This window comes from Typopeltis vanoorti, chromosome 11 (genome assembly GCF_054136105.1).
Source record: "Typopeltis vanoorti isolate ZY-2024b chromosome 11, IOZ_Tvanoo_1.0, whole genome shotgun sequence".
In the NCBI taxonomy this organism is placed as follows: domain Eukaryota; kingdom Metazoa; phylum Arthropoda; class Arachnida; order Uropygi; family Thelyphonidae; genus Typopeltis; species Typopeltis vanoorti.
The window spans coordinates 38,251,588-38,278,346 of record NC_143559.1 but is presented as its reverse complement, the minus strand read 5'-3'; the positions used below and the strand labels follow the sequence as shown (position 1 = coordinate 38,278,346).

The window sequence follows — 26,759 nt, the reverse complement described above, 5'->3', positions numbered from 1 at the left end:
ATCTGTAGATTCATCCATTTGCAATGAATATTCACTGCAGTCTAAGTCAGTGAATTAGCTCTTTTTCTATGTCAGCAGAAAGATCTTTGATGCGGCGTGAAACAGTATCATTTGATAATTGTACTGCATCTATTTTTTTAGCAACCTGCTCGTTTAACATGCATAATACAATGTCTTTCACACAAGGCTTAATGAGCGTCTCACCAATTGTATGAGCTTCACCATGAAGTGCAATGCGGTAACTCATGCAAAAAGATGCCTTTGTTGCATTTTCAGTTGTAGCAATTGTAGCCATTTGAAGTTTAGATTTTTCTAGCGAGTCACATCGCCTCTTAAAAAAATGTATATATTTTCCTTTGTAATCAGTGTGTCTCGTTTCGAAGTGCCTACGAAATTTAGCTGGAGCCAAAGAACTGTTTACTAGTATTTTATTACATAAAACATCAGGAGCATGTGTATTGCCAATACACGTAAATCCATAATTTAAATAATTTTCATGGTACTTCCGTTTTGGTCTGTTCTTAGACGACTCTTGTTCTTTAATATTAGCTTTTGAAGAAACCACAGTTTGCAATTCCATATCTTCTTCAATCATATGAGTAGATATGTCAGCAGAAGTACTTGCTCCTCCTTGTGTTCAAGTTTCTGTCTTTAAACAAGAATCCATGGGTATTTTTTCAATAATATTCAAATTCCAATATTTGTCAGAGCTATAATAAAAACAAATAGAATTTTGTTGTAAAGGTAACTTTAGTATGAAAAACAATAAGATTATAAATAAGAAATGTCGAATAATATAAAAGTAAATGAATAATACAAAATAGTGAAAAAAGACTGCAACACACAAAAGTAAATATGAATTGTAACAATACTTGTAAGAAAAGTACGAAACCGTATCAAATAATGTAAAAGCAATTGTAATAAGAATGATTTGATAAAATGTTCTGTAACAAAAATTAAACAGTTAGAAATAAATCACATATTAATTATAAAATTAGTTAAAAGAGTAAGAAGAATTCTTTTTTTTTTAAAAGTCGCCTCGCCTACTCCCTATATACGGGAATAAAAAGGCATTAGCTGATTTTTTTTTTTTCCGAGGGCCCGGTCCCAACAAATTTACTTGTAAATACCTTTCCAAACTTTTTTAAAGTTCATACATTAACATAAGTATTAATAATTAATTATGGCATAATCATAAAGAGTATTAGTATACTTATGTATACGGTGTGGCATGTTGACAAATATAAATTACATTTAAATTAGTTATCAATCACTGGACTAAGGAAATGTTGTAGCATGTCATAGTTTATTCAGGCAAATGTCATTAAATTAATTTGTGCTGATTTTCATTTACATTTCCCATTCTGATCACGAAATATATTTATAATATTATAAGTACTTACGAGTGAATGCAGACTTTTTCTCCTGTGTGCTGGTAGTTTTCCCCTCCTTTTGTACATCCTGGAGATCTTTGTAGGCTTCAGGTGGATGACTCACTATCTGTTACGTCACAAACACCTTCAATAAAAGATTTCTCAATACCAAAATTAAACAAAGTGCCTTGTCTCTTATTCATATCAGATTTTAACTCTGTATTCCTATTACTTTTAAAAAAATTACGGCACTCTGGTTTCAGAACAAGCACTTACACACTGCAATACGAACTTGCGAAGAATTATTCAGTAGTAATAGATTTGAGAACTGGATACAGACTACTTGATCTTCAATTTCAGTGGAAAAATTTGCTGATTGGTCACTGATATTTGCAATGCAGATGTTATTTCGTTCAGTTTTGAGAACACTCCACCCATTGTTGTAATCGGCTTGCTGGCAATTTTTATGATTGGTCATAAACAGCAGTATTCTCTTTCCCGATTGTTGAAAGATTTTAATGTGTGAAAATTAACAATAATACTTCCACGTTTAAAAATATGCTGCTTGGTCACTGACATATGCAACACAGATGTCATTTCCTTCAGTTTTGAGAACAGAAGATATGACACCAATTGTTGTAATGGGCTTGCAGGCAATTTTTATGACCCGTCATAAACAGCAGCATTCTCTCTCCCAAATGTTGAAAGGCTTTCGATGTGTGAAAATTAACGATACACAGATGTTATTAGGTGTTCTGGGCCTGAGCTTTTCGACATATTCACGAATATTATTCTCCTCGGAATATTTTTACTATAAAATATTTATTCATGAAAAATGCTTAGAAAACAAAAATTACAAATTTCAGAACTTCTTGCAGAACACTAGTGTTTCGCGGGACACAGTTTGAGAAACCCTGGTCTAGTCCATCGTTTCCTAAATTTTTCCTAGATGGAACACTTCACAAATCTGGAAATTTTAACAGAACACCTTGGTTAGAGTCGAGTATCATCGGTCTCGTATTCAATGTAAAGCTAAGCACACACTATCGCCGCAGCAGGCTGTATTACATCACAAAAATGCGATAGTGCACACACTACAGGCATGCCGGGCCCCATTGTATTGCATTGACCTTGCTTGTGACTGCATGTTTCCTAGAATAGATACCTCCGTACTTCACTCACTCTTGGAGATGTCGACAACCGCTTACTGTCAGTCAGCGGCTGAGTCAAGTCAGCGCGGCTGTCCTTAATAGCACATTCCACATGCAAAATGAGGAGCACCTGATTTTCAAACATGTATGAATTTGTCGCAGCATTTAAAACCATTCCAGGCTCATATTAATTTTGATAATTTTTTACAGAACACTTATTCACTTTCTGCTGAACACAGTTTGGAAAACTCTGGTCTAGTCAAAGGACTCCTTGGAGGTATCATGCAATAATAATACTTTCATGTTAAGCTAGACCAGATTTATGAAGTTTGATAAGCTGGATATGGCTGATGTTCTGAAATATGTTTGCTTGCTATTTTAACTAATTTTCCTGTTTGTTACAAGAATACAGAACTTGGTAAACACCAAATAGCAACAAAAAGGGGGAAAAAAAAGACAGCTCATTTTCCTCCCAAGAAGTAGAAGTAAAAGATCATGAATCTAGTTGATGGGTTTTAAGGTGGTAGTGAGTTTGAATTTCTTGTCAGCATTCGTTCTCAACTTCCAACGATACCCCTCACATCCTGTCCCCACCCTCCATAAAATGAAAAATTCTATCTACTGAAATTCTGTATAACCTTTTCAGAAGTAAGTCTCAATCATATCAACCCTCTTTCTCCTGTTTGCTAGTATCTGCAGTCTACAAATTCTCAATCTGCCTTCATAAAATCCTGATATCATTTTTGACACTTTCCTTTTCACTCTTTCCACTGTATCAGAATCACCACAGAAACCAGGAGACTACACCTGCATACAATAGTCCAAGTGAGGTCTTATCAAGACCTTATAAAGAAGCAAAATGCCTTCTTTACATACCAAGGTTCATTTCAGCATTGCAATTATTCTCTGAGTTGTATTTACAATTTTTACTATGTGACCCTTGAACTTCAACTTCCTGTTTACTAAAACTGCAAGATACCTAACCTTATCACTTTCTTCTAGCATTATCCCACTATAATATGACATTGGATATCTAATTACACCAATGTGCATGACCTTACATTTCTTAACATTGAACCGATAGCCATTTTCACATACAAGTTCAGTTTATTCAAATCATTCTGCAGGTACTGCATACCAGCAGTACTTGCAGAATGATTGCACTTCTGATTACCCTACCTATCTTTGCATCATCAAAAAATAGCTGTATGTCACATATCAATCCTTCCCAATGTCATTAATGTACAGATTGAATAGCAGTGAACCAAGGAATGATTCTTGATTACCTTCAATCTTGCAAATTCACTCCTACACAGTCCGTGTGGTTAGCCTAGTGGCTATGCACTTCACAACCATATGCCTGGCGAAGGAGTGTCCTAGGTTCGATTCCTGTTGATGATGTAAGAGCTTAAGGATCTTTCTCAGCCATAGCCAAGTTAGCTGGTCTTGAGCGTGATATGTCCATGCCCATTTTCATCTCGCAAGCAGGCAAACCAGCCCCTTGTACACATAGGCTACAGTCATAGGATATAGCACTTAATCCTTCATTAGGAGGGCTTAACAAGTCCTAAGGGGTCATCGAGAAATGGAGGACCCCCCCCCCCACAAATAAAACTACACACGCTCACACAATTTTTTGATATGTCACTCAGCCATCCTCTTATCCATATCAATAGTTTATAATCCAATCTCATATTCTCCAATTTATGCATCAGTCTTCTGTGCTGTATTCCATCAAAAGCCTTAGCAAAATCCAAAAGTATCATGGCATATCCATTTCCCTTGTCTAACTCAGTGGTAACATTATTATGGAATGTAAGAAAGTTGCTGAAACATGACCTTCCCTTAGTAAATCTTTGCTGTTCATTGCAAAGTGCAGATTCTTTGATAACCCATTTCTGAATGTGAGCCCTAACCAACTTTTCCAGAATTCTCACCATCAGTCTCTGCACCACCCTCTTGCAATGGAATTACCATACATTCTTTCCACAGCTGTGGAATCTTCCCTGTTCTGAGACTCAAATTATATAGCCTGGTCAAGGGAATAGCCTGTTCACCTGAACACTCTTTTAGCATCCGTGCTGATACCCTATCAGTTTCTATTGCAGAATCTTATTTAGTTTGTGCAACAGCTCTAGTACTTCCTAATCATCCACATGAGTTTCCTCATATGGTGAAGAGGTATAGAGGTGAGTTCAATGTTTCATATACCAGGTTGATAGCTGTTAGCAGAAGGACTGTTCATTAGCTGAACAATCAGTGTGTTGAGACTTAAGTGCTGTGAGGACATCATGTTGGAGGCTTAATGGATTGTATACAGCATTCGGAAAGGATTAAAACAGATTTTAATACTTCCTATATTTCGACTCAGTCACTGAGACATCTTCAGGGATTACAAAAACTTATGTAACATATACACAAATACTACACAATACTAAGCTAACCATGTGGGTGACTCTAAAGTCCTATCTAGATGGTGCCCTCTGTGGGCGGTAGGTGGCCGAGAATGTAAGGTGGGATCTCTGATGATAAATGTTTCTCAAATCTTCAGAAATTTAAATGCAACTGTATTTATTTAGATTTGATTGATTTCTGAGAGCCACTGCAGATTCTAAAAATAGTATTTCTTTTTTGAATTTACTGTGGTTGAGCATGGTGTTTTTTTTTCCAAGAGATCCTGTGGTCTGCCAGGCTTGACTGACCATAGTCATGGTTGCAGATGTATGACTTGTGTTCTTCTAAGCAGATGTTGCTGATCTACCTGTCTGTCCAAAGTATGCCAGCTTACAGGAACAGGGTACTTTATAAACTCCAGGCACTGAGAGAGGACGGAGCTGATCTTTGGTAGTACGGATAAGGGTAGCATGTTTGGTGGGGCTTAAATGCTGTGTGAAGGTTGATTTTCTATATACAGTGAAGGAAAGTGTATACCTTCGCTGTATATAAAAAACCTATATGCACAGGCAGATACATTCAAACTCTTTCACCACCCCGCTCACTACAATATGGCATTATTAAAACTCTAACCAAGAGAGCCCACAATCTTTGTTCCAGTGGAACCTTCCTTTCAACTGTACTCAACCATATACACAACACCTTCCTCCCCAATGGCTACAACAATCATAGTATTAAAAAAATAATCAGTTCCCCCCCATTCCCCGGCCATCTCTTCAGAAAGAGTTCAGAAATGCCATCACCATACCCTACATCAGAAAAAATAGCCAACATTTTTAAAAAAGTACAACTTTCACACAGCATTTAAGCCACACTGCAAACTTGCTACCCTTATCTGTTCTACAAAAGATCAGCACACTCCTCTCTCAGTGCCTGGAGTTTATAAAGTAAACCTATTCCTATGAGCTGGCATACTTTGAACAGACAGGTAGGTCAGCAACCATCCGTCTAGAAGAACACAAGTCATGCATCTGTAACCATGACTACGGTCAGTCAGTTCTGGCTTGACCATGTCTTGGATCATCTGTCTAGAAGAACACAAGTCATACATCTGCAACCATGACTATGGTCAGTCAGTTCTGGCTTGACCATGTCTTGGATACAGCCCACAGGATCTTTTGGAAAAAATCCCCATACTCCACCATAGTAAATTCAAAAAAGAGAGACTATTTTTAGAATCTGCAGCAGCTCTCAGAAATCTACCAAATCTAAATACAGTTGCATTAAAATTCTGAAGATCTGGGTAACATTAATCATCAGAGATCCCATTTTACATTCTAGGCCACCTACAATCACCCATAGAGGGCGCACCACCTACATAGGAGACTTGAGACACCCACATGGTTAGCTTAGTAGTGTATGGTATTTGTGTATACAATATGTTACACAAATTACACAAGTTTTTTTGTAATCCCTGAAGATGTTTCAGTGACTGAGATGAAATATAGGAAGTATTTAAATCTGTTTTAATCCTTTCTGAGTGCTGTATACAATCCATTAAGCCGCCAACATGAAGTTGAACAATCACTTCTGCATCAGTCACCCACATACCATCTGCAGTCATTAGAGCAGGGGTCTTCAACCTTTCAGACAGTGCGGGCCGCATTAAAAATTTCAATGAAGCCTGCGGGCCACGAAGCTATACTGTGGTATTTAGAATTATAAGATGCTTTCCAGATTCACAAGGAACGCTGTGCATTTGATAATTTACATAAAATCCTATTAAAACAAACAAACTCAGCTTTAAGAGCATAGCTAGAAGTCAGATTCATGATAAGTAAATACAATCAATACTTGAAAAAAGATAATATAATGAAGAAAACATTCATTTTTTACAATGTCAATGGGCAAATTGGCAATGTTTTCCTTGACCAGCTTGTCGATGTTGGCATCAATGTTGGAAGTCATTATGTGCAGAGTATTCTCGAGAACTTGGTCTGTAATCTCCGTTCTTCTCTTGGACTTCATATGCTTCATTCTGGAGAACTGCTCACATAAGTATGTGCTTCCTAACAAAGCAAACATCTTCAAAGCATGCTGGCAAAGATTAGGGAATGCATCCTCAGAAATGTAGTCTGTAAAATGTAAGCAAGGGCACATTGAATAATTTTTCTCTCAAAGAAGAGTTGTTTTGGAGTTCAAACATCTCCATTTGTACTGAGCCTGGCATTTTGGCAGCATTGACACTGAATGGCATTGAAAATAAATCTAAAGAAGACTGTTGGTTATGAAAATTACTAAATCTCTCTTCGAACTCACTTTGCAACATGGCTAATTTTGTAGCATATTCATCAAGAGACAAACAGTTTGACTCATCAGGGAGCTGAAAATGAGCGAGTTGTGCTTCTGAGTTGAGCAAATTTGTGAGTTGTGCCTCCCAAAGTTTGAGCTTGGCCACAAAAGTTTTGATGTGATCAAACAGTTGATCTTTGGATTGTAGCCACGTATTTCGGTCACTCATATGCAAAGAGATGTTGGTCACAAAGGCAAAGTCTGTCATGGCTTAATATGTCATGGCTCATGTAATTTAACGGATCGTTAAATTACGCAATCGGATTCCCCTTGGTTTGCATGAACTGCTGTATTTCGCTCCTTAAGTCAAAGACTTCCCTCTGCTCAACCAACGCACATCACTATAATAAACCACATCGCCATGATCCGCTTTGCTCTCTTGAGTCAAAAACTCTTGGAATTAACGATGATTCAATCCTCTTGCCCTAATAATTTTGATGACAGTCACAATAACTTTCATGATATTCTCAAATCCAATAGTTTTTGCTCACAAATTCTCCTGGTGGATTAAACAGTGGTAATGGATGAAATCTTTTCCTTCTAGTTCCGGTTCTTTCCATAGCAGCACAACAAACCCTTCGTTCTTTCTCACCCTAGCAGGGGCACCATCAGTTACCACACACTCGAGGTTGGTTAAGCTGAGTTCGAAACACTGGATCGTTTTCTTTGCGGATTCAAGAATATCGGTGCCTTTTTTTGTTCCCTTCATAGGTAAAGCGCTAGCAGTTCTTCTGTTGCATTGAATTGTTGATCAATGCCACGGACAAAGATAGCCAGTTGTGCTTCACATCCGTGCTCTCATCTAAAGCAAGTGAATATGACGTAAATTCGGACGACCGTTTTTTTAAAGTTCCTTCAATGTCATTGGCAAGTTCTTCGACACGTCATGCTGCAGTTACCCCAGACCAACTTGGTTTTTTAAACACTTATTATTTGGGCACAGAATATCCCTTGCAGTGATGAGACACTCTTTCACAAGCTCGCTGTCCAAGAAAGCTTTCGATTTTTTAGCAATTTTTTCAGCTATTACATAACTTTGACGCAAGCTTTGCTCTCTTCTCTTTGCCTTTTAAACATACCTTCTGGCATTTTAAATCAATTTGGAGACGGTTCACTTTGTCCACACGAAGCTGCCCTTGAAAGTGATCAAAATTGGATGCATGCTTTGTCTCATGGTGTCGTTGACAGTTCTGCCCCTCTTCTCACACGAACGTCCAGTGTTGGACGTTCGTGTGAGAAGAGGGGCAGAACAGTCAACTGACCCACCACCTTGTTGTGTGCATTCTATGGCTTCAGAAACCAGATGCTACCATCAACGCTGGTAGGCCTAAGCAGCTATACCGCGTGAAATGGGAGGCTTTGGAAAATGAGGCTGTGAGGAAGAATTTTGCAGATGACATTTCCTCCAGGTTCAAAGAGATTCCCAAGCATACTGCAGATGTTGAGGAGGAGTGGAAGCTGTTCAGAACAGCTGTCACTGCCTCTGCACTCTCATGCTGTGGCAGAAAGCAGCTTGGCATGGCAATGGGCAGTGAGAAAAGGACACCTTGGTGGAACCAAGAAGTCCAAAAAAACTGTCTGGGCAAAAAAGGAGTCCTACCTAACATGGCTTAGGGTCAGGTCACCTGAGATGCGTTTGCAGTATGCTGAGGCACGAAAAGCTGCTGCTGAGGCAGTAAAGACAGCAAAGCAGAAGGCTTGGGAATCCTTTGGAGAAAGATTAGACTCATCCTATGCAAATGCAAACAAAGTATTCTGGCAGGCCATCCACCACCTTCGAGGGAGGAAATCGTGCACAGCAAGGGCAATTAAGGCCTCTGATGGTGCACTTTTAATAACCGAGAAGGATATCCTCCACAGATGGAGGGAATACTTTGAGAGCCTTCTTAACCCGGGTGGCCCAAGCAGTTGTGGACATCCAATAGGTGCAGATCGGGGCAATGACTAGTCTCACAGAAGAAGAGGTCCATTTAGCAATAAAATCGCTAAAATCAGGCAAGGCTGCTGGCGATGATGAAATTTGGCCCGAAATGCTAAAAGCCTTAAATTGAGACGGTGTTCTCTGGCTGACTCAAGTGTGTCAGGCTGCTTGGATATCTGGGCGAGCACCAAAGCAATGGCTGACAGGCATAATAATACCAGTCTTCAAGAAGGGAGACCAGAAGGATTGCAGTAACTATTGTGGCATCTCTCTGCTCAGCCTGCTGTGAAAGTGTATCCTAGGTGCTTGGAAAGACGGTGCAGGAGCATAGTTGAGTCAAAGTTCCATGAAGAGCATTGTGGCTTTCGTCCTGATAGAAACACAACTGACCAAATCTTCACTTTAAGGCAAGTCTTTGAGAAATCTTGGGAATATGCCAAGAATGTCTACACATGTTTTGTGGACTTGGAGAAGGCATATGACCAGGTTCCTCGGGATAAGCTTTGGCAAGTAGTGCAGGAGTATGGAGTGGATGGCCAACTATTAGCTGCCATCAAGTCCCTGTATGAATGCCCAGAGTTTTGTGTCAGGGTAAACAGCACAAAGTCTGAACCTTTCACAGTCTCTGTTGGCCTTCGCCAAGGGTCACCCCTCCTTTTCATAATATTTATGGACTGGATTGATAGGCACAGCCGAGGCAGTGACTGTGTCAGAATTGGAAGATGTAGCATTGGACGTCTCTGCTTTTTGCAGGTGACTTAGTTCTGCTTAGCTCTTCCACAGATGACCTCCAGCAGACCCTGGATAGGTTTGTAGCTGTTTGTGCAGACGCCGGAATGAAGATCAGTATGGCCAAAACTGAAACATTTGTGGCCTCAAGACAACCGTCCCAGTGCACTCTACACGTAAGTGGAGTCCCAACGAGACAGGTGGAGAAGTTTAAATACCTTGGGTCCATATTCACGAATGATGGAAAATGGGACGTAGAGCTAGATACTCGAATTGGCTTAGCAAGCTCAATATTGCGGGAGCTTGGCTGTTCGGTAGTATTGAAGCGGGAGTTAAGCCAGAAGGCAAAGCTGGCTGTCTTCAATACAGTCTATGTGCCCTCCTCACCTATGGACATGAGAGTTGGGTAATGACCGAAAGAATGCAGACACGAATCCAAGCGGCTGAAATGAGGTTCCTTCGAGGGGTTGTGGGGCTTACAAGACTTGACAGAATCAGAAGCTCTGCAATTCGGGAAACCCTCAATACTCAACCGCTGCTTCTCCATGTTGAGAGATCACAGTTACGTTGGTACGGGCACCTGGTGAGAATGCCACAAGAGAGGCTCCCTCAGCAGGCCCTCTTTGCCAAGCCAGAGGGTGGGAGGCCACGTGGAAGGCCAATGACTCGCTGGATAGATTATATCCAAAACCTTGGGTGGACACGTTTGGGAATCCCACCAGAACACCCGAGCTTGGTGGCAGAGGATCGTCACCATTGGAAGTTCCTCTTGCAGCTGTTGTCCCCACAACCCAATTAGGAAAGGTGGGGCTTGAAGATATATGTATGTATGTATCAAATGCACAGCGTTCCTTGTGAAAACACCTTACAAATCTGGAAAACACCTTACAATTCTAAATACTACCGTATAGCTCAGTAGCCCGAGGGCTTCATTGAAATTATTTTTTATTTAATTGTGTTTTAATGTTAAGTAGTTATTTTTTCAAAACGGCTGGCGGGCCATGGCAAAGAGCTCCATGGGTCATGCGTTGAAGACCCCTGCATTAGAGTTATTCTTTCAAATTCATTCATTCTTTTACGTTTAGCACAATGATATAATTCTTTTGGGTTGTCTTTAACTTGCAGAGTCGGTTTATTTTCATACTCAGACCTAGGTTACTGCACAACACTTTTGACTTTTCTGGCATGCTGCTTATAATTGTCATAAATGACATCATCTTCATGCACATGATATTCCTTCTACATCATCTTTTTCTTATGACGAATCTCTTGATTAATTAGATTACACATCCATTTCACTCCTATTTTATTTATTCTTTCAACTTCAGTACACATACTGATATCGTATCATTTAAGTATTTTTTAAAAACTTCCCATGCACTCTTGTGGCCCAGAGCCCAGATACTCTTCTAGTAGTCGTAATTTCCTTCTTTGTAGTTCACCATGTAACCTTTTCTTAATGGAACATTCATAAACTTAGTCACTTCCCAGGAGAGTACTGCATGATCACTGTTACCAGCAGAGGAAAATAGTTACGTCTTTAACTGAACCCCTCCCCCCCAATACCATAATCAGATCTAACAATCTTTGACCTTGTGTCAAATGCTGCTGAGGAAGTTGCCTCAGTACAGCCCAAGTTCTTCTCATGTGATTTCACAGCTACTCAGTCAATGCTCAGATAATTAAAGTCCCCCATTGTGATTACTCTTTTCACATACATCCATTGTCTTTATTTGCTGATGCATTTTTTTGCCACTAGCAACTGATACACTAGGTCTGTAACAACACTCCACTATGTATTTGATCATGTTAGACTCCACCTCACACCAAATGACTTGAAAGTGACTACCAGATGAAAAACTATTACTAGTATTGCAGTCATAGGTCTCAACTGTAATTAGATTCAAGTTATCTTATATCATTAGCACATACTCCTCCTCTCCTATCCTTTCTAAAAATACTATACCCTTTGCACTTGATATCAGTTAGTATATCTACTTCTGATAGCTAGGTCTCACTAATGCCTACAGTATATATTACTGTCTCACTAATGCCCAATATATTAACCATGCGACAAGTTACTTCTTTGTTTGTGATACTCCTAGCATTCGTGTACGGACATAATAAGTTACTTGCATGCTTTTTTGTATACTCTTGTCTGTGGTCTGTATGACACAGTTCAACAACTTGCAGGTCTCTGTACTTATCCAGTTCCTTACTTATACAGACATCTTTACACATGCTTAATGGGTCCAAACCAGATGAACACTGAATCTCATTCTCTCTTCATAGTCATTTCCACAGTAATAACTGTTTGGATCATTAACTCAGTTACCTAACATTGTCACTCTTACACACAGATTCTCATGATTCCTCCCATCATAATTCAGTTTCCCCTGACTTTCTATGCTAGGCTTCATATCAATTAATCATTTTTTAAGACTCCTGATGAAAAAAAAGCATTCAAGTGATAAACATTTTCTCCCTAAGGACACCATAATGCAGTGCTTCCCAGACTTCTGGATGTCAGGGCCCCCTTTGCAAAAATTAAAATATTTCACAGGCCCCCCTCGAAAAAAAATCGTAATAGAGAGATATATTATAATAATATTTATTGTATTTATATTCAATACAAAACATACACAGCGAATATTGCAAAAATCAAATGCATATATTACATTTTTTGCCTCTTACCATTTGGTTCTGAAGCCGATGCAGGCTGTTCTGGTAAAATATGAAATACTGTCTTTTTTTTTTTTTTTTTTTAGTCTGTTTCTGCTTCTTCTGATTGTTCATGGGGATTTTTTTTATATTTTTTATCAGCCACTTATCCATCTCAGGATTAAATTTTTTAACGTTGAATAGATCAAATAATATCACCACTTACTGATACTGGCACACCACAGACTGATAACATGAAATTAGTGAATGTTACCTGAATAAGGGATCCCCGGACCAGGAACATTTTTCTCTTTTGTGACTTTTCTCCCTTTACGGTAATTAAGCCTAACGCGAAACAGGCAAAGGCAGGTTATTAAAACGTGCATATGATTGGTGCAGTATTAACAAAAGATCGCGCAACCGAAAGATAAAAGCATAGCTGACAATTGAGTTGAAATGCTAACTCTCCTCAACCGAATTCCATATGTGAAACTGCCATAACATTCATTATATATATATATATATATATATATATATATTACTTAGTTTTAACACTTTTACAAATTTTAACACGTTCGGTTGAATTTTATTGCTGCCTTGGGAAATCGAACTCACACACCTAATTAATAACAATAGTTTTTAGTTAGATACTATATTTGCCCATGCAACATATGGTTTTGTTTCTGTTTATACAGCAGTATGAGGGGACATGTGATTCATTAATTAGTGTGTTTTTATCCCAGTTGTCTCTAATTGCACTATTTGTTGAGAAATATATTATACTGACTCCTCATACCTTATTCACTGGCATAATAAAAGTACTTGTTTTTATTGCCTCTGCAGTATAGTGGCTGTTAGGGAGAGCATGTTGTTTACTACTGCAAGCGAGTTACTATCTCCCCACATGAACTTGTTTAAGCTTTTTTTTCATGTGTGAAGTATATGCGAAACTTTTATTGGTAACAGAAAACTAGCTCGGATGACAGTGATAATATAAAACGAGTTTTGATATGTATATAAAGTCAATATCAACAGTCCCTGATTACGAATGCTTGATGAAAGGGACAGGAAGATTTGGAGCTTCCCTGGAGAGCATTCGAAGTAAATACAATTAACCACTGCTTTGAAATGAAACATATGAATAAGCAATATTTACTAATATTCATTAAGCGCCGAAATACGCAGGAAGCAAAGTTTGTGAACCAACACCAATGTGTGAATTTTTCCATTAAAATATAAAAAATAACAAAAAAGAAATAATAAATAATAAAAGTTAAATATTTCTTTTAAAATAAAAAAATCTACTTAGTTTTAAAACATTTTAAATTTGTTTTCATTATTTCACGGCCCCCAAGGGGGCCGCAGCCCACAGTTTGGGAAGCGCTGCCATAATGCACAGATGCAAGCTAGTTTTATTGTAGTACTTAAAATAGTACACGGACAGAGGCAGTGTATACTGTATTTAGTATAATTAGAGACACCTGGAAAGAAAATGACCCTATATAGTGAAAAACATGTTTCTCCCAACGGACACCATACTGCAGCAAACCAAACAAAGCAAAAGTTTTATTGTAGTAAAAAATACAGCCCAATCTGAGATGCTGCATATATGAGACAGTTTTGTGGGAACATGTTAATATATAAACACGAAAGTAATTTAAAATTCTAAAAATAGTTTTAAAGTTGTATATAACAAATATCTTAACAATAGATGCAATGTAAAGATTTCTTTAAATAGCTAAGTATATTTGAATACTAGGTAAAACAAAAAATTACTGAATATTACACATTTTTAAATGTACTGCAGCATCCTGTATGTCGCACATCACTGTTAATAAAGGTGCTGATACACTGTATAGTTGTGTACATTCAAAAAAAAAAAAAAAAGCACTGGGCTTCACTAATCTCTAAGCAAATACATATGATGTACAACCAGAAGGTTTACTAAAAGAAAAAAGCACATTTCCAAAACATACCAGTAAATATTCTTTTATTGTAATTTTATGCAGTAGCATAGCTAAGATTTTTAACCCTTAGCAAATTTGTACTATGCACATTTTTATTGTTATTAACACCAGATCTCCATGGAGTTACTCATTGTGGGAGGTACACACTGTTACACATATGATCCATCAACCATTGCTTTAAATTCATTCAATGTATCTGCATTCACCGCAGTGTCAAGCAGTGCAATCCACTCACCAACCACTCTTGCAAAGAACCTACTCCTGATTTCCCTGCTCATGCCCTACTTATATAGCTTTCAGGAATCTCCTCTTGTTCTACACTTTTCACCATTCTGCGAAAATTTCCTCCACATTAACCTGGTAACAACCATTTACCAACCTAAATGTCCCAATCATATTACCTCTTTTCCTCCTATTCACAGAACTTTGCAAACTACACTTCCCCCAATTTGCCTTCATATCTCACGCTCCAAAGACCACTTATCACCTTAATCAGTCTGGCAAGGGTCCAGAATCAGTCTTTCTGGACCCTTGCCAATATATCCCCATCACCGTGAAAGTCAGCGAGGGGGAACAAATCTGTACACAGTATTTCCTACAAGGCCTGATCAATGCTGTATACGATGGAACCAGAACCTCTTTATTTCTGTACATTAAGGTCCTCTGCATCATTGCCATAATCTGATGTGATGAGTTCACAACTTTTACAATGTAACCTCTTTTGCAGCGTAATTTTATGTAGTGGTGGTAGACAAGTATCTGAACTTCAGATCCTTGTCTACCACCATGACAAGCAGTCTTGTTTCCTCAACTTCCTCCAAAATTTCCTCACCAAGTGTATACTTTGCATCCTGTTGTTGCCTACCAAATTTCAGGTCGTTACACTTTGCAACATTGAACTGACAGTTCCATACAATCTCTTCAAGCTCCTGTAAGGCTTGATTCCTTATTACTCTCAGTTTTTCATAATCTGCAAAAAGTTGTATATCACCATCTAAACAATCCCAATATCATTAATATACAAATTAAATAACAGTGGTTCCGAAACAGATCCATGTGACACACCACTAGTGACTTTTTTCCTTCTGGAATACTCCACTCCCCATACATATCTTGCTGATACTTATCTGAGAGAGCCAGTTGCAGTGTGACAATTTCAATAATTGGTAAAATATCTTATCACCAGTGCCCTTCTGACACTGGTGTCCTTGACAGCTGCCACAGTACTCCTATGCTACTGATTTTATGTGCTAAAAACAGTTCTTGCTATAAACTGACACAGAGAAATGTATCAAAATAAGTTCTCAAAACGGACAAGGTTTTCTCCCTCTCATTTATGTGTGTGTGTATATGTATGTATGTATGTATATGAAAGTATGGTGAAATGTAATAAAAATAGAGGCAAAGTGTTGTATTGATAATGTGGTGCAGTTTTGTCTGAAAAAAAATGTTAAGCTCCAACAAATAACAGTACAACTAAGTAAATGAATTAATCTTTTTTTTAATTATTTTTTTCCCATGTATTCAAGATAACTTTATTTCATGTGAATGATTTTTGCCATTATTTAAGTAAATAAATGAAATAAAAAAAAACAGAAATAATGCTTTGGGAGTGAAAAGGATGCATTTAGATGGATGGGAAGAAAAACTAAAATTTTTTTGAAAAGTCAAAAAAAAAAATTATGAAGTTAAATATGTTAGGTACAAAAAAACGATTTCAAAAATTATACCTTAATGGTGCTGTGGAAGATGGTTTTATGTAAAATCAAGCTTTGACAAAAATTCATGTTATCCACTGTTATTCATCATCTATATGAATCACATAATGAAGGAAATCAATGTTAAACCTGGTGCCAGAATTAGAAATGTGCATTTTATGTAGATGATGTTATACTCCTAAATAAATCCATTATAAGTTTTCAGGACTCTTAAACTAAATTGAATAACTGCTGTAATGCATGTAAGGAAATGGGCATGAACATAGAAAACATCAGCTACATTCCTGGTAAACATATAAACAAGTACAATACTTGAGCTTTTTACATACAGTTTTTAGTGATGAAGATGCCAAATTACTGTATGTTTCCATGTATAAGACAAACCCTACTTTTTTGAACCCAAAATTAAGAAATCAATATTTAAAACATCTCCATTGTCTAATCATACACTCAGTGGGAGGAGGTCCAAACTTTATTCATCTCTCTCTCTGAAGCTTTATTTCCACGTTCTTTTGTGTAATTGTTGACTTTTAACTTGAATTTTGAAGAATATGACAATCGTTTTTTATTTCAGGCATTTTTATGGCTAGTGCTCAAAATATTGTTAATGCATTAACTTACCCCACCGACAAGTTGCAGATGTATGAATGCTTTCAGAGTTCTGATTGGTTTATTCAGAATCAGCTATTAATGACATCAATCGACAGAGTTAACAAGTTAACAAAGGCTTGTGATTGGCAGAAGCCTGTTTGTGTAGATATGGCAATGGCAGTTTCCCCATGGCAACCTAAAGTCTCTCAACTGACTACCCCCCCCCCCATGTATAAGATGAGTTCTGATTGGTTTATTCAGAATCAGCCATTAATGACATCAATGGACAGAGTTAACAAAGGCTTGTGATTGGCAGAAGCCTGTTTGTGGAGACACGGCACTGGCAGTTTCCCCATGGCAACCTAAAGTCTCTCAACTGACTACCCTACCCCCCCCACCCCCCCGTGTATAAGATGACCCCTAATTTTTGGTCTAAAAATTTTAGAAAAAAGTATCATCTTATACATGGAAAAATTGCTGATATTCAGCAATTATAAAATGATTTGAATAGACTGGAAATCTGGGCAAACAAAACTGGCTGTCAGTTTAATGTTAGTAAGTGTAAAGTTATGCACTTTGGCGTGATTAGTTCCAGCGGCATATTATATTAGCGGGGTTATGCTAGAAGAAACAGAAGAGGCAAGGGATCTTGATGTATTGGTGGATAAGAATTTAAAGTTCAAAGGTCACATAGCAAAAGTTGCAAATACAACTCAGAAGATAATTACTATGTTGAAGCGAACCTTGATATGCATGGATGAGGAAGTAATTTTGCCTCTTTATAAGGCTTTGATAAGACCACACTTGGATTACTGTGCGCAGATTTGGTCTCCCAGGTTCCAAGGGGATAAAGAAGTTGTGGAAAGGATGCAAAAAAGAGTTACAAAGATTATATCCAGATTATGGGATTTAGATTATGAGGACAGATTGTGAGTATGTGAATTACAGACTCTGGTTAATAGGAGAAAGAGCGGGTGATATGATAGAGGTCTATAAACCTTTGAATGGGTGTTATAGTATTTCAAATGATGAAATTTTTCGTTATATGGAAGGCGGGGAGAGAACACGGGGGCATCCATGGAAGTTAAGGTTGTTCTCAGTGAAGAAAGGGTTAAAAGCTAGGTTTTTCTCCCAGAGAGTAGTGAGTAGAATAATGAGGGCATCTAGTATAAATGAATTTAAGGGAAGATATGATAGCTGGGTTGGGTAATTTACAGCCTCTCTCAATGAGTCCTTGACTCCCTGGAGATCTCAGATAATATAATAATAATAAAAGTAGTATGAAAACTGAAGATAAAGATATTTTAGATCTTTGGAATAATTACTTTGAAAGACTGCTAAATGAAACAAGCAGTGTTGTGGTGGTAGAAAACTCCCAATAGAAATGTAGTCAGGAATACATACCCATACTTGAAGAAGAAAAGTCACCAAAAATCTGAAATGTGGAAAGGCAGCCAGAGTAGATGAAATTCGACCAGAAATGCTCAAATATGGAGGTATAAAAGTTTTACAGGGGCTGCATTGCATAATTCAGAAGGTCTGCTCAGAGGGTCGAATTCCACATGATTGGAGCAGAGCTCTCATAATACAAATCTATAAAAAGGGAAATAAAACTGAATGTGAGAATTACAGAGGTATTTTCTTACTGAGTGTTCCTGGTAAGATTTATTCAAATATACTTGAGAAAAAGCTAAGAAAAATTTTGGAAGGGATGCTTGGTGAAGAACAAGCTAGATTTAGAGCCAAATAAAGGTTGTCAGGATCAGATTTTCTCTTCAAGATAAATAGTAGAGAAATCTTGGGAATATAACAAGGATTTGTATTATAGTTTTGTTGATCTGGAAAAGGCATATGACAAGGTGCCAAGAGGAAACCTCTTCAAAATGCTATATGCGTTATAATGGTACATTATAATGAGTAATACATAGTCTCTGTTTAAGCTGTAAATCAGCAGTTAGAATTGAAGGAGGTACAAGAAGATGGTTTGATGTCAGATCAGGCATGTACAAGTGTGCACATTATCTTCACTGTTATTTATTATCTATACAAATCACAGTATGAAGGAAAGTAGTATTAAGTCTGATATCAGAACTGGTAATGTTAATCTTAGCTCTTTACATTATGCAGATGATGTTATACTTCTGAATAAATCATCACAAGTCTGCAAGATTTCCTGACTAAATTGAATAACCGTTGCAATAAATTTGATATGAAAATCAGCAATAAAAATACAAAGACAATGAAAATAGGCAGAAACATTGGAAACTTCAACTGTATTCTGAATGGTGAATTTATAGAACAAGTAAAACATTTCAGCTATTTAGGCACAATTTTTATTGAAGATGGCAAATTGAATACGGAAATAGACAACAGAATTAGAAAAGTCGGTATACTAGGAAGTCAGCTGAATAAATTTATATGGAATAAGAAAGAAATTAGTCAAAACGCTAAATTAGCTCTATACAAGACTGGGTTCAAACCAATTTTAATGTATGGATCTGAGAGCTGATTTAGAAATAAAACACTTGATCAAAGACTGGAGACCTCTGATATGGGAGTCCTGAGAAAGATGAGTGTAGTCAACAGATGTGCATCAAGGGCAGTATCACATTAAAAATGAGGATATTAGGAAAGAACTTGCCATTGTTAATGTTCAGGAATGTGTTATTAGAGCTAATCTTGGGTGGTATGGCCACTTAAATAGAAAGGAAGAGGATAGATAGCAAAATAAGTGTTCTTTGCCAGGTTAGTAGGGAAAAAAACCCAGAGAAAGACCAAGATGTAGATGGATTGATAACAGTAAAAAGTGTCTTAAAAGACAGAAATATAAGATCTGATAATGAGAGTCTTGACAGATTCATTTGGAGGAAAATCGTGGATTGGAAGTTAGTAATGGCGTAACTTTTTCATGTAGTACTATCATAATTAACCTGCCCCCCCCCCCCCCCCTAGGGTACCTATCAGGAATTTGATGATGACTAGCACTATTCAATATAGTGATCATACTGATTTTTATTTTTTTTAAAATCAGTGTTAAAGCTACTATCAGAATTAGAAATGTGCATTTTATGTAGATAGTCCAGTATAAATTTTCAGGACTCTTAAACTAAATTGAATAACTGCTGTAATGAGTGTAAAGAAATGGGCACGAACATAGAAAACATGAACTGCATTCTTGGTAAACGTATAAACAATTACAGTGCTTAAGCTTTTTTACTCTTTTAGTAATGCTGACCAAGCGGTTCATACCTCTCCCACCTATACCGCTTCACATGTAAACCAATCTTTACTATGGATACACACAACTAACTTCACTCTAGGTGAACTAAGAGGTGCTATAGGACAACTAAAACCAAACAAAGTTCCAGGACCTGACAATATTGCTCCAGAAGTCATCATCTATGGAGGCAATACGCTAGATGCATTACTTTTGAGCATCTGTAACATTGTACTAAACACTGGAATTTAAACCACCACTTTAAAAGTTTGCAATAGAATGTTATTAAACAGGATTCAACCATCCATCACTCCCCTCCTCAAGAAAATCCAAGTGGGATTCCTCAGGGGAAGAAGTACTATAGAACAAATCCATTATTAGAAGGCTGATAGAAGGCTCCAGGAACAAACAGCTACCTGTCATTCTTACCTTCATCGACTTTACCAAAGCTTTTGACAGTATTAACAGATCCAAACTCTTTGAAATTCTGTCCCATTATGGCATACCAGACAAAATCATTAAGGCAATACAGGCTCCCTACAAAGAGTTTCAAGCACAAGTCCTAGTCGATGAACGTTAACTGACCCATTCCCTATCTTTACAGGAGTCTTGCAAGGGGACGTTCTCATCCCCTTTCTCTTTATTATTGCATGGATTACATCTTTCAACAAACTAACTCACATTTTGGCATTGAATTACACTTCAATCAAAAAAAGTGTCAAGTTGCAAGAACTCATATACACAGATGATGTCGTCTTACTTGATCCAGATTACAACACAGCTCAACGGCATCTGGACGAACTTATTATCCTCGCCAACATCGTGGGATTAAAAATTAATTTTTCAAAAACTACCCATTTTGGCTGATGGTTCCTTATATCACCTTAACTACAAAATCGAAAATGTACACACCTTCAAATATCTTGGCTCTTATATTGTGGACACTGAATGCGATATAAAAGTCCGAAAACAAAAGGCACTAGCAGTCTTTGGTACTCTGACTCCCATATGGAAATTCTCTCTTGTCTGCTCTGAAACTAAAATTAGACTTTTTAAGGCCACAGCATGTGCTATTTTTCTACATGCATCCCAAACTTGGACTATCTCCACAGCAAATAGCCAAAATCTCATTAAGATTTGGAACCATATGTCTTAGAAAAATTCTTGGATATACATGGAGAGATAGAATCTCCAATGATAGAGTTCTCTTGGAAACCAATCAAATTCCTCTACTATTGATCACACAACAGTCTCGATTGGACTGGATTGGAAATCAGCTGAGGTACCCGATTGCTCCTTATCATGAGGTGCTCCTCCTTTATGATCCTCCCATCGGCAAAAGAGAGAGGGAAAAACCTAGACAACAGTTTTTTCAATATATTAGTTATATATCTCCCAACAACCCGCTAACTGTCAAGGACATTTACATATTTGCACAAAATAGGACTCTGTGACAAGAAATAACTATGTTACTTGTAAATTTTACTCATTACTTCCTTGTTTCTCTGTTTGCTTTATGTAAAACTTAAGATAAATGAAAGATGATGAAGCTTTTTTAGTTACAGTTTTTAGTGAAGATGCCAAATTAAATTCTGAAATAGATAATAGAATGAGCAAAGCTTATTGCAAGGAACTCGTGAAGAAATTTATATGGAATAAGAGAAAGATTAGCCAGCTAAATTAGCACTATTCAAGACAGTTTTCATACTGATTTTAGCATAAATTTGGAGTTGAATTAGAATTAAAATAGTTGATCAGAGACTTGAAACTTATGAGAATTCTGCGAAAACTTAAGGGAGCAAACATACGTATGGCATCGGTGGAAGGATCATGTGGTATGGTCATGTAAACAGAATGGAAGAGGAGAAAGGCAAGAGAACCCAAAAAAAGGAAGGCAATGGATTGGTGCAGTTAGAAGACTATATGATCTGATGATAACAGACTAATTTGGAGGAAGATTGTTTATAGGAAATTAGTATTGTGTACACCCCATGAGGGTAGATATCAGGAACTTGATGATGATGAATATATTATAATTTAAAAAAAAATTAGTTTTAAATTCTAGAAAGGTAAAATGTTTCAACTTCTGCTACTATTTATTCACATAATCCACATGCTTTTCAGAACAAGTGGATTCTATTTCATAAATACTTTATTTGGTTCTTCTTCATAAATCTATCAGCCATTAATGACATTAATCGACAGAGTTAACAAGTTAACAAAGGCTTGTGATTGGCAGAAACCTGTTTGTGGAGACACGGCACTGGCAGTTTCCCCATGGCAACCTAAAGTCTCTCAACTGGCTACCCCCCCCCCCCCATGTATAATATAAGTTCTGATTGGTTTATTCAGAATCAGCCATTAATGACATCAATGGACAGAGTTAATAAAGGCTTGTGATTGGCAGAAGCCTGTTTGTGGAGACACGGCACTGGCAGTTTCCCCATGGCAACCTAAAGTCTCTCAACTGACTACCCCCCCCCCCCCGTGTATAAGATGACCCCCAATTTTTGGTCTAAAAATTTTTAAAAAAAGTATCATCTTATATATGGAAAAATGCAGTAAATTCTGAAATAGAATCAACAATGCATATTGCAAGGAACCAAGTTGAAGAAATTTATATGGAATGAGCTTTAAATGCCAACTAAACTAGCACTATTCAAACACACGAACATCACTAGAAAAAATTAAAGCATTTGAAAACAAGAACTAAACTTTGGAGTTGTAGTAGGAAACTCTGAAGAAAACATTGATATGCATATGGTGAGGTTGTCTGTAAGGATAGAAAAATCAGAACTCCATGGTGATGCAGGAAGTTAAAGAGGCAGTCAAGGATAAGAAGCAAGCAAATTGAAAGTTCAAGCTGGCAAGTAAGTCAGCTTGTACTTTTAGAGAATACAGAGAAATATGTAAGAAAGCAAAGCACTAGCTAAACAAAAAGTTATGGGAGGACTTTGGTAAGAACCTAGAAAATAAATATCAGGAAGGTGAAAAAATATTCTGGAGTCTATTGAAAAAGCTTAGAAATGGAGGAAAAAGTACTGTAAAATGAATGAGGTGATAATGTTAGGCTGTTGTGTAAACTGGAGAATATGGGATTGGAACATAATCTGTTGACTTGGATCAGGGGAACAGATATCAAAAAGTGGTATACAGTGGGTGTGAATCTGCCAGATTTAAGGTAACCAGTGGTGTACCTCAGAGTTCAGTCCTTGGGCCATTATTGTTCAATCTGTACATAAATGACATCAAGCAGGGTCTATCATCAGATTTGCAATTGTTTGCTGATGATGCAAAGATAGGCAGAGCAATCAGGGATGCTACTGATATTCAGCAATTATAAAATGATTTGAATAGACTGGAAATCTGGGCAAACAAAAATGGCTGTCAGTTTAATGTTAGTAAGTGTAAAGTTATGCACTTTGGCGTGATTAGAGTTCCAGCGGCATATTATATTAGCGGGGTTATGCTAGAAGAAACAGAAGAGGCAAGGGATCTTGATGTATTGGTGGATAAGAATTTAAAGTTCAAAGGTCACATAGCAAAAGTTGCAAATACAACTCAGAAGATAATTACTATGTTGAAGCGAACCTTGATATGCATGGATGAGGAAGTAATTTTGCCTCTTTATAAGGCTTTGATAAGACCACACTTGGATTACTGTGCGCAGATTTGGTCTCCCAGGTTCCAAGGGGATAAAGAAGTTGTGGAAAGGATGCAAAAAAGAGTTACAAAGATTATATCCAGATTATGGGATTTAGATTATGAGGACAGATTGTGAGTATGTGAATTACAGACTCTGGTTAATAGGAGAAAGAGCGGGTGATATGATAGAGGTCTATAAACCTTTGAATGGGTGTTATAGTATTTCAAATGATGAAATTTTTCGTTATATGGAAGGCGGGGAGAGAACACGGGACATCCATGGAAGTTAAGGTTGTTCTCAGTGAAGAAAGGGTTAAAAGCTAGGTTTTTCTCCCAGAGAGTAGTGAGTGGAATAATTTGTCCTTAGGGGTAGTGAGGGCATCTAGTATAAATGAATTTAAGGGAAGATATGATAGCTGGGTTGGGTAATTTACAGCCTCTCTCAATGAGTCCTTGACTCCCTGGAGATCTCAGATAATATAATAATAATAAAAGTAGTATGAAAACTGAAGATAAAGATATTTTAGATCTTTGGAATAATTACTTTGAAAGACTGCTAAATGAAACAAGCAGTGTTGTGGTGGTAGAAAACTCCCAATAGAAATGCAGTCAGGAATACTTACCCATACTTGAAGAAGAAAAGTCACCAAAAATCTGAAATGTGGAAAGGCAGCCAGAGTAGATGAAATTCGACCAGAAATGCTCAAATATGAAGTTTCAATTTATCTTTTGAATTTTTCTGCATAAATGAAAATGGTGCAGATATCTTGCAGGGAGCCTTAAACAGACCAGCAGTATGAGCAGAGGTAAATGGTTGCCAGTTTAATGTGCCCAAGTGTAAGATGCGCACTTCGGGAAGAGATCAGAAGCTGTGTACTATATTGATGGAAGTGAACTGCAGATAACTGATGAGACCAAAGACATGGGTGTGATTGTGGACAGGGAGTTGAAGTTTAGAGGACATATTGTGAAGGTAACCAAAACAGCACATCAGATTATGTGGTTGTCGAAAACACTAATGAGTAGGGATAGAGAGGTCATTGTACCCATTGTATAAGGCTTTAACAAGGACACCTCTGGACTGCTGGATTCTGTGGTGGTGATGAAGTAGTTGTGGAGAGGATCCAGAGTCAAGTGACAAAAATTGTGGCAGGTCTCTGGAATGCTTCCTATGAGAATTGATCGATTGTCTGTAGGCTTCAAAAATTAATTGAGAGGCAAAAAAGAGGAGACACAATAGAAGCATTTAAGTTATTAAATGGGTTTTATGGAATTGACACTGAAAACTTTTTTCAGTACATGACAAGAAAGGAGAGATCAAGGGGTCACCAGTCAGTGGAAGGTGAGTAAGAGTGTGGTTACCTAAGGGTGTTAAGATTAGATTAGATTTTTTTTTTTTTTTTTGCTTGGAGGGTGGTGAATGGTTTGCCAGAGGTGGTTGTGGGTGCTTCATCAGTAAATGAGTTTAAGGAGAAGTATGATAGATATTGTGTGAATGATGGCTGGTTTATAAATAATGAATCTTTCACAATGTCTTCTGACTCCATGGAGATATCTGTATAATAATAATAATATCTTGTAAAGCTTAATTTTCTGACTATAAAAATATGAAGTTGAAACATGAAACAGAGCTAGTATGTTTGTTGCAATATAAAGAATACTAGCAACTAGAAAATTATGTTTAGATACATATCTGTGTAGTAAGTATAATGAACATGAACTTAGTATATTTTTATTCTTATATGAAAATTATCTGTTTCATTTACTCTTATAATAGATATTAATATTCTTTATATAGAATTTTCTCTTTTATTTAGGACATTGAAAGTTTGTCATGGAGAACCACCTCCAGGTGCCTCAGGAGCTATAGCTGTTATAGTATTGGATATACTCTATGTTTTTGGTGGATATAGAGATGATGGGAATACAAATGATCTCTTCACGTTGAATTTAGAAACTTTAGTATGGGAATTTGTCAAGAGTGAAGGTCCACCTCCAACACCTGCAGATAAAATGGTTGGATGGCAGTATAAAGAAAAGTTTGTGTTTCTGTTATTTTAAGTATAATAGTTGCTTTGAAAATTCAGTGGAATTTCTAGCATTTATTTTTAAGAAAACAAAAACAAAACCATTATCCAGAACAACAGACATATTCTTAAATACTAGTCATACCTCTCCTTGAACATTTAGTGAAGACATCACATGCTCCCTGACCACACCTACTTAGCGTCCAGGGGTAACCACAAGTTCACTACCTGCCATGACCTGCAAAATTTCTATTGTAGCTGTGCTGTAAGATCACCTTATCTACTTGAATGCTTTTATTGTATCTCCTCCTCTCCTATTTCTCAGACTCTCAAAACTACATTCCTTCAGTGTATCTTCATATGGAAAATTCCACAGGCAGGATATTATCTTATTATCTGTTGATGAATCACTTTGATGTTTCTTCATCTCCATGGAGCTCATCTCCATATATATATATATATATATATATCAGGAGAATATATTCAGGGTGTGCAGTTGCATACCCATGAAGTAGTATATAAGACTCCCCTAATTGTTTCAGGGCTTCACATGATTCCTAAAATTAAACACAATAAATATACTGTACGCCCATAGATGCAAGACCCTTCGACACTTCTGTGCATGTCAGAAGAAGGAGAATCCATTCTGATAAAAGGTTAATCAGTGCATTTCGTGGGATGAGTGTTTATTATTATACGTTGGAAAATTAGCTTTTTTTTTTTATAAAAGTTCTAGTTCTTAAAGTGGTAACTATTTTGCTTGTACAACATTGGAAAATTTTATGTATAAAGCACGTGATTTCACATGTTGGTGACCAATTCATACATCCTTTATTAATTTCTTCCCTTCAGCATGAATTGACTATCCTTGGCACATTGCCAGGCTCATTTCTATGAAGTGTGGCATAAACATTGACATTAACATTACATCGCATTTGTGTTAATAACCTGAGTGTGCAATCACAAATATTGGATGCCTTTGAAGAGACATACAGATGACACAGCAGATCAAA

At 37.2% G+C, this 26,759-nt stretch overlaps 1 protein-coding gene across 1 annotated transcript in view; it reads left to right on the top strand.

The window, feature by feature from the left end:
• LOC150101450 (kelch domain-containing protein 2-like) overlaps positions 1-26,759 on the top strand; it is a 240,585-nt gene that overhangs the window by 19,960 nt on the left and 193,866 nt on the right. Inside the window, exon 3 of the mRNA XM_090400414.1 lies at positions 25,537-25,758. Within this exon, the coding sequence (XP_090256540.1) occupies positions 25,537-25,758 (222 nt within the window). The remainder of the gene's footprint in view (positions 1-25,536; positions 25,759-26,759) is intronic.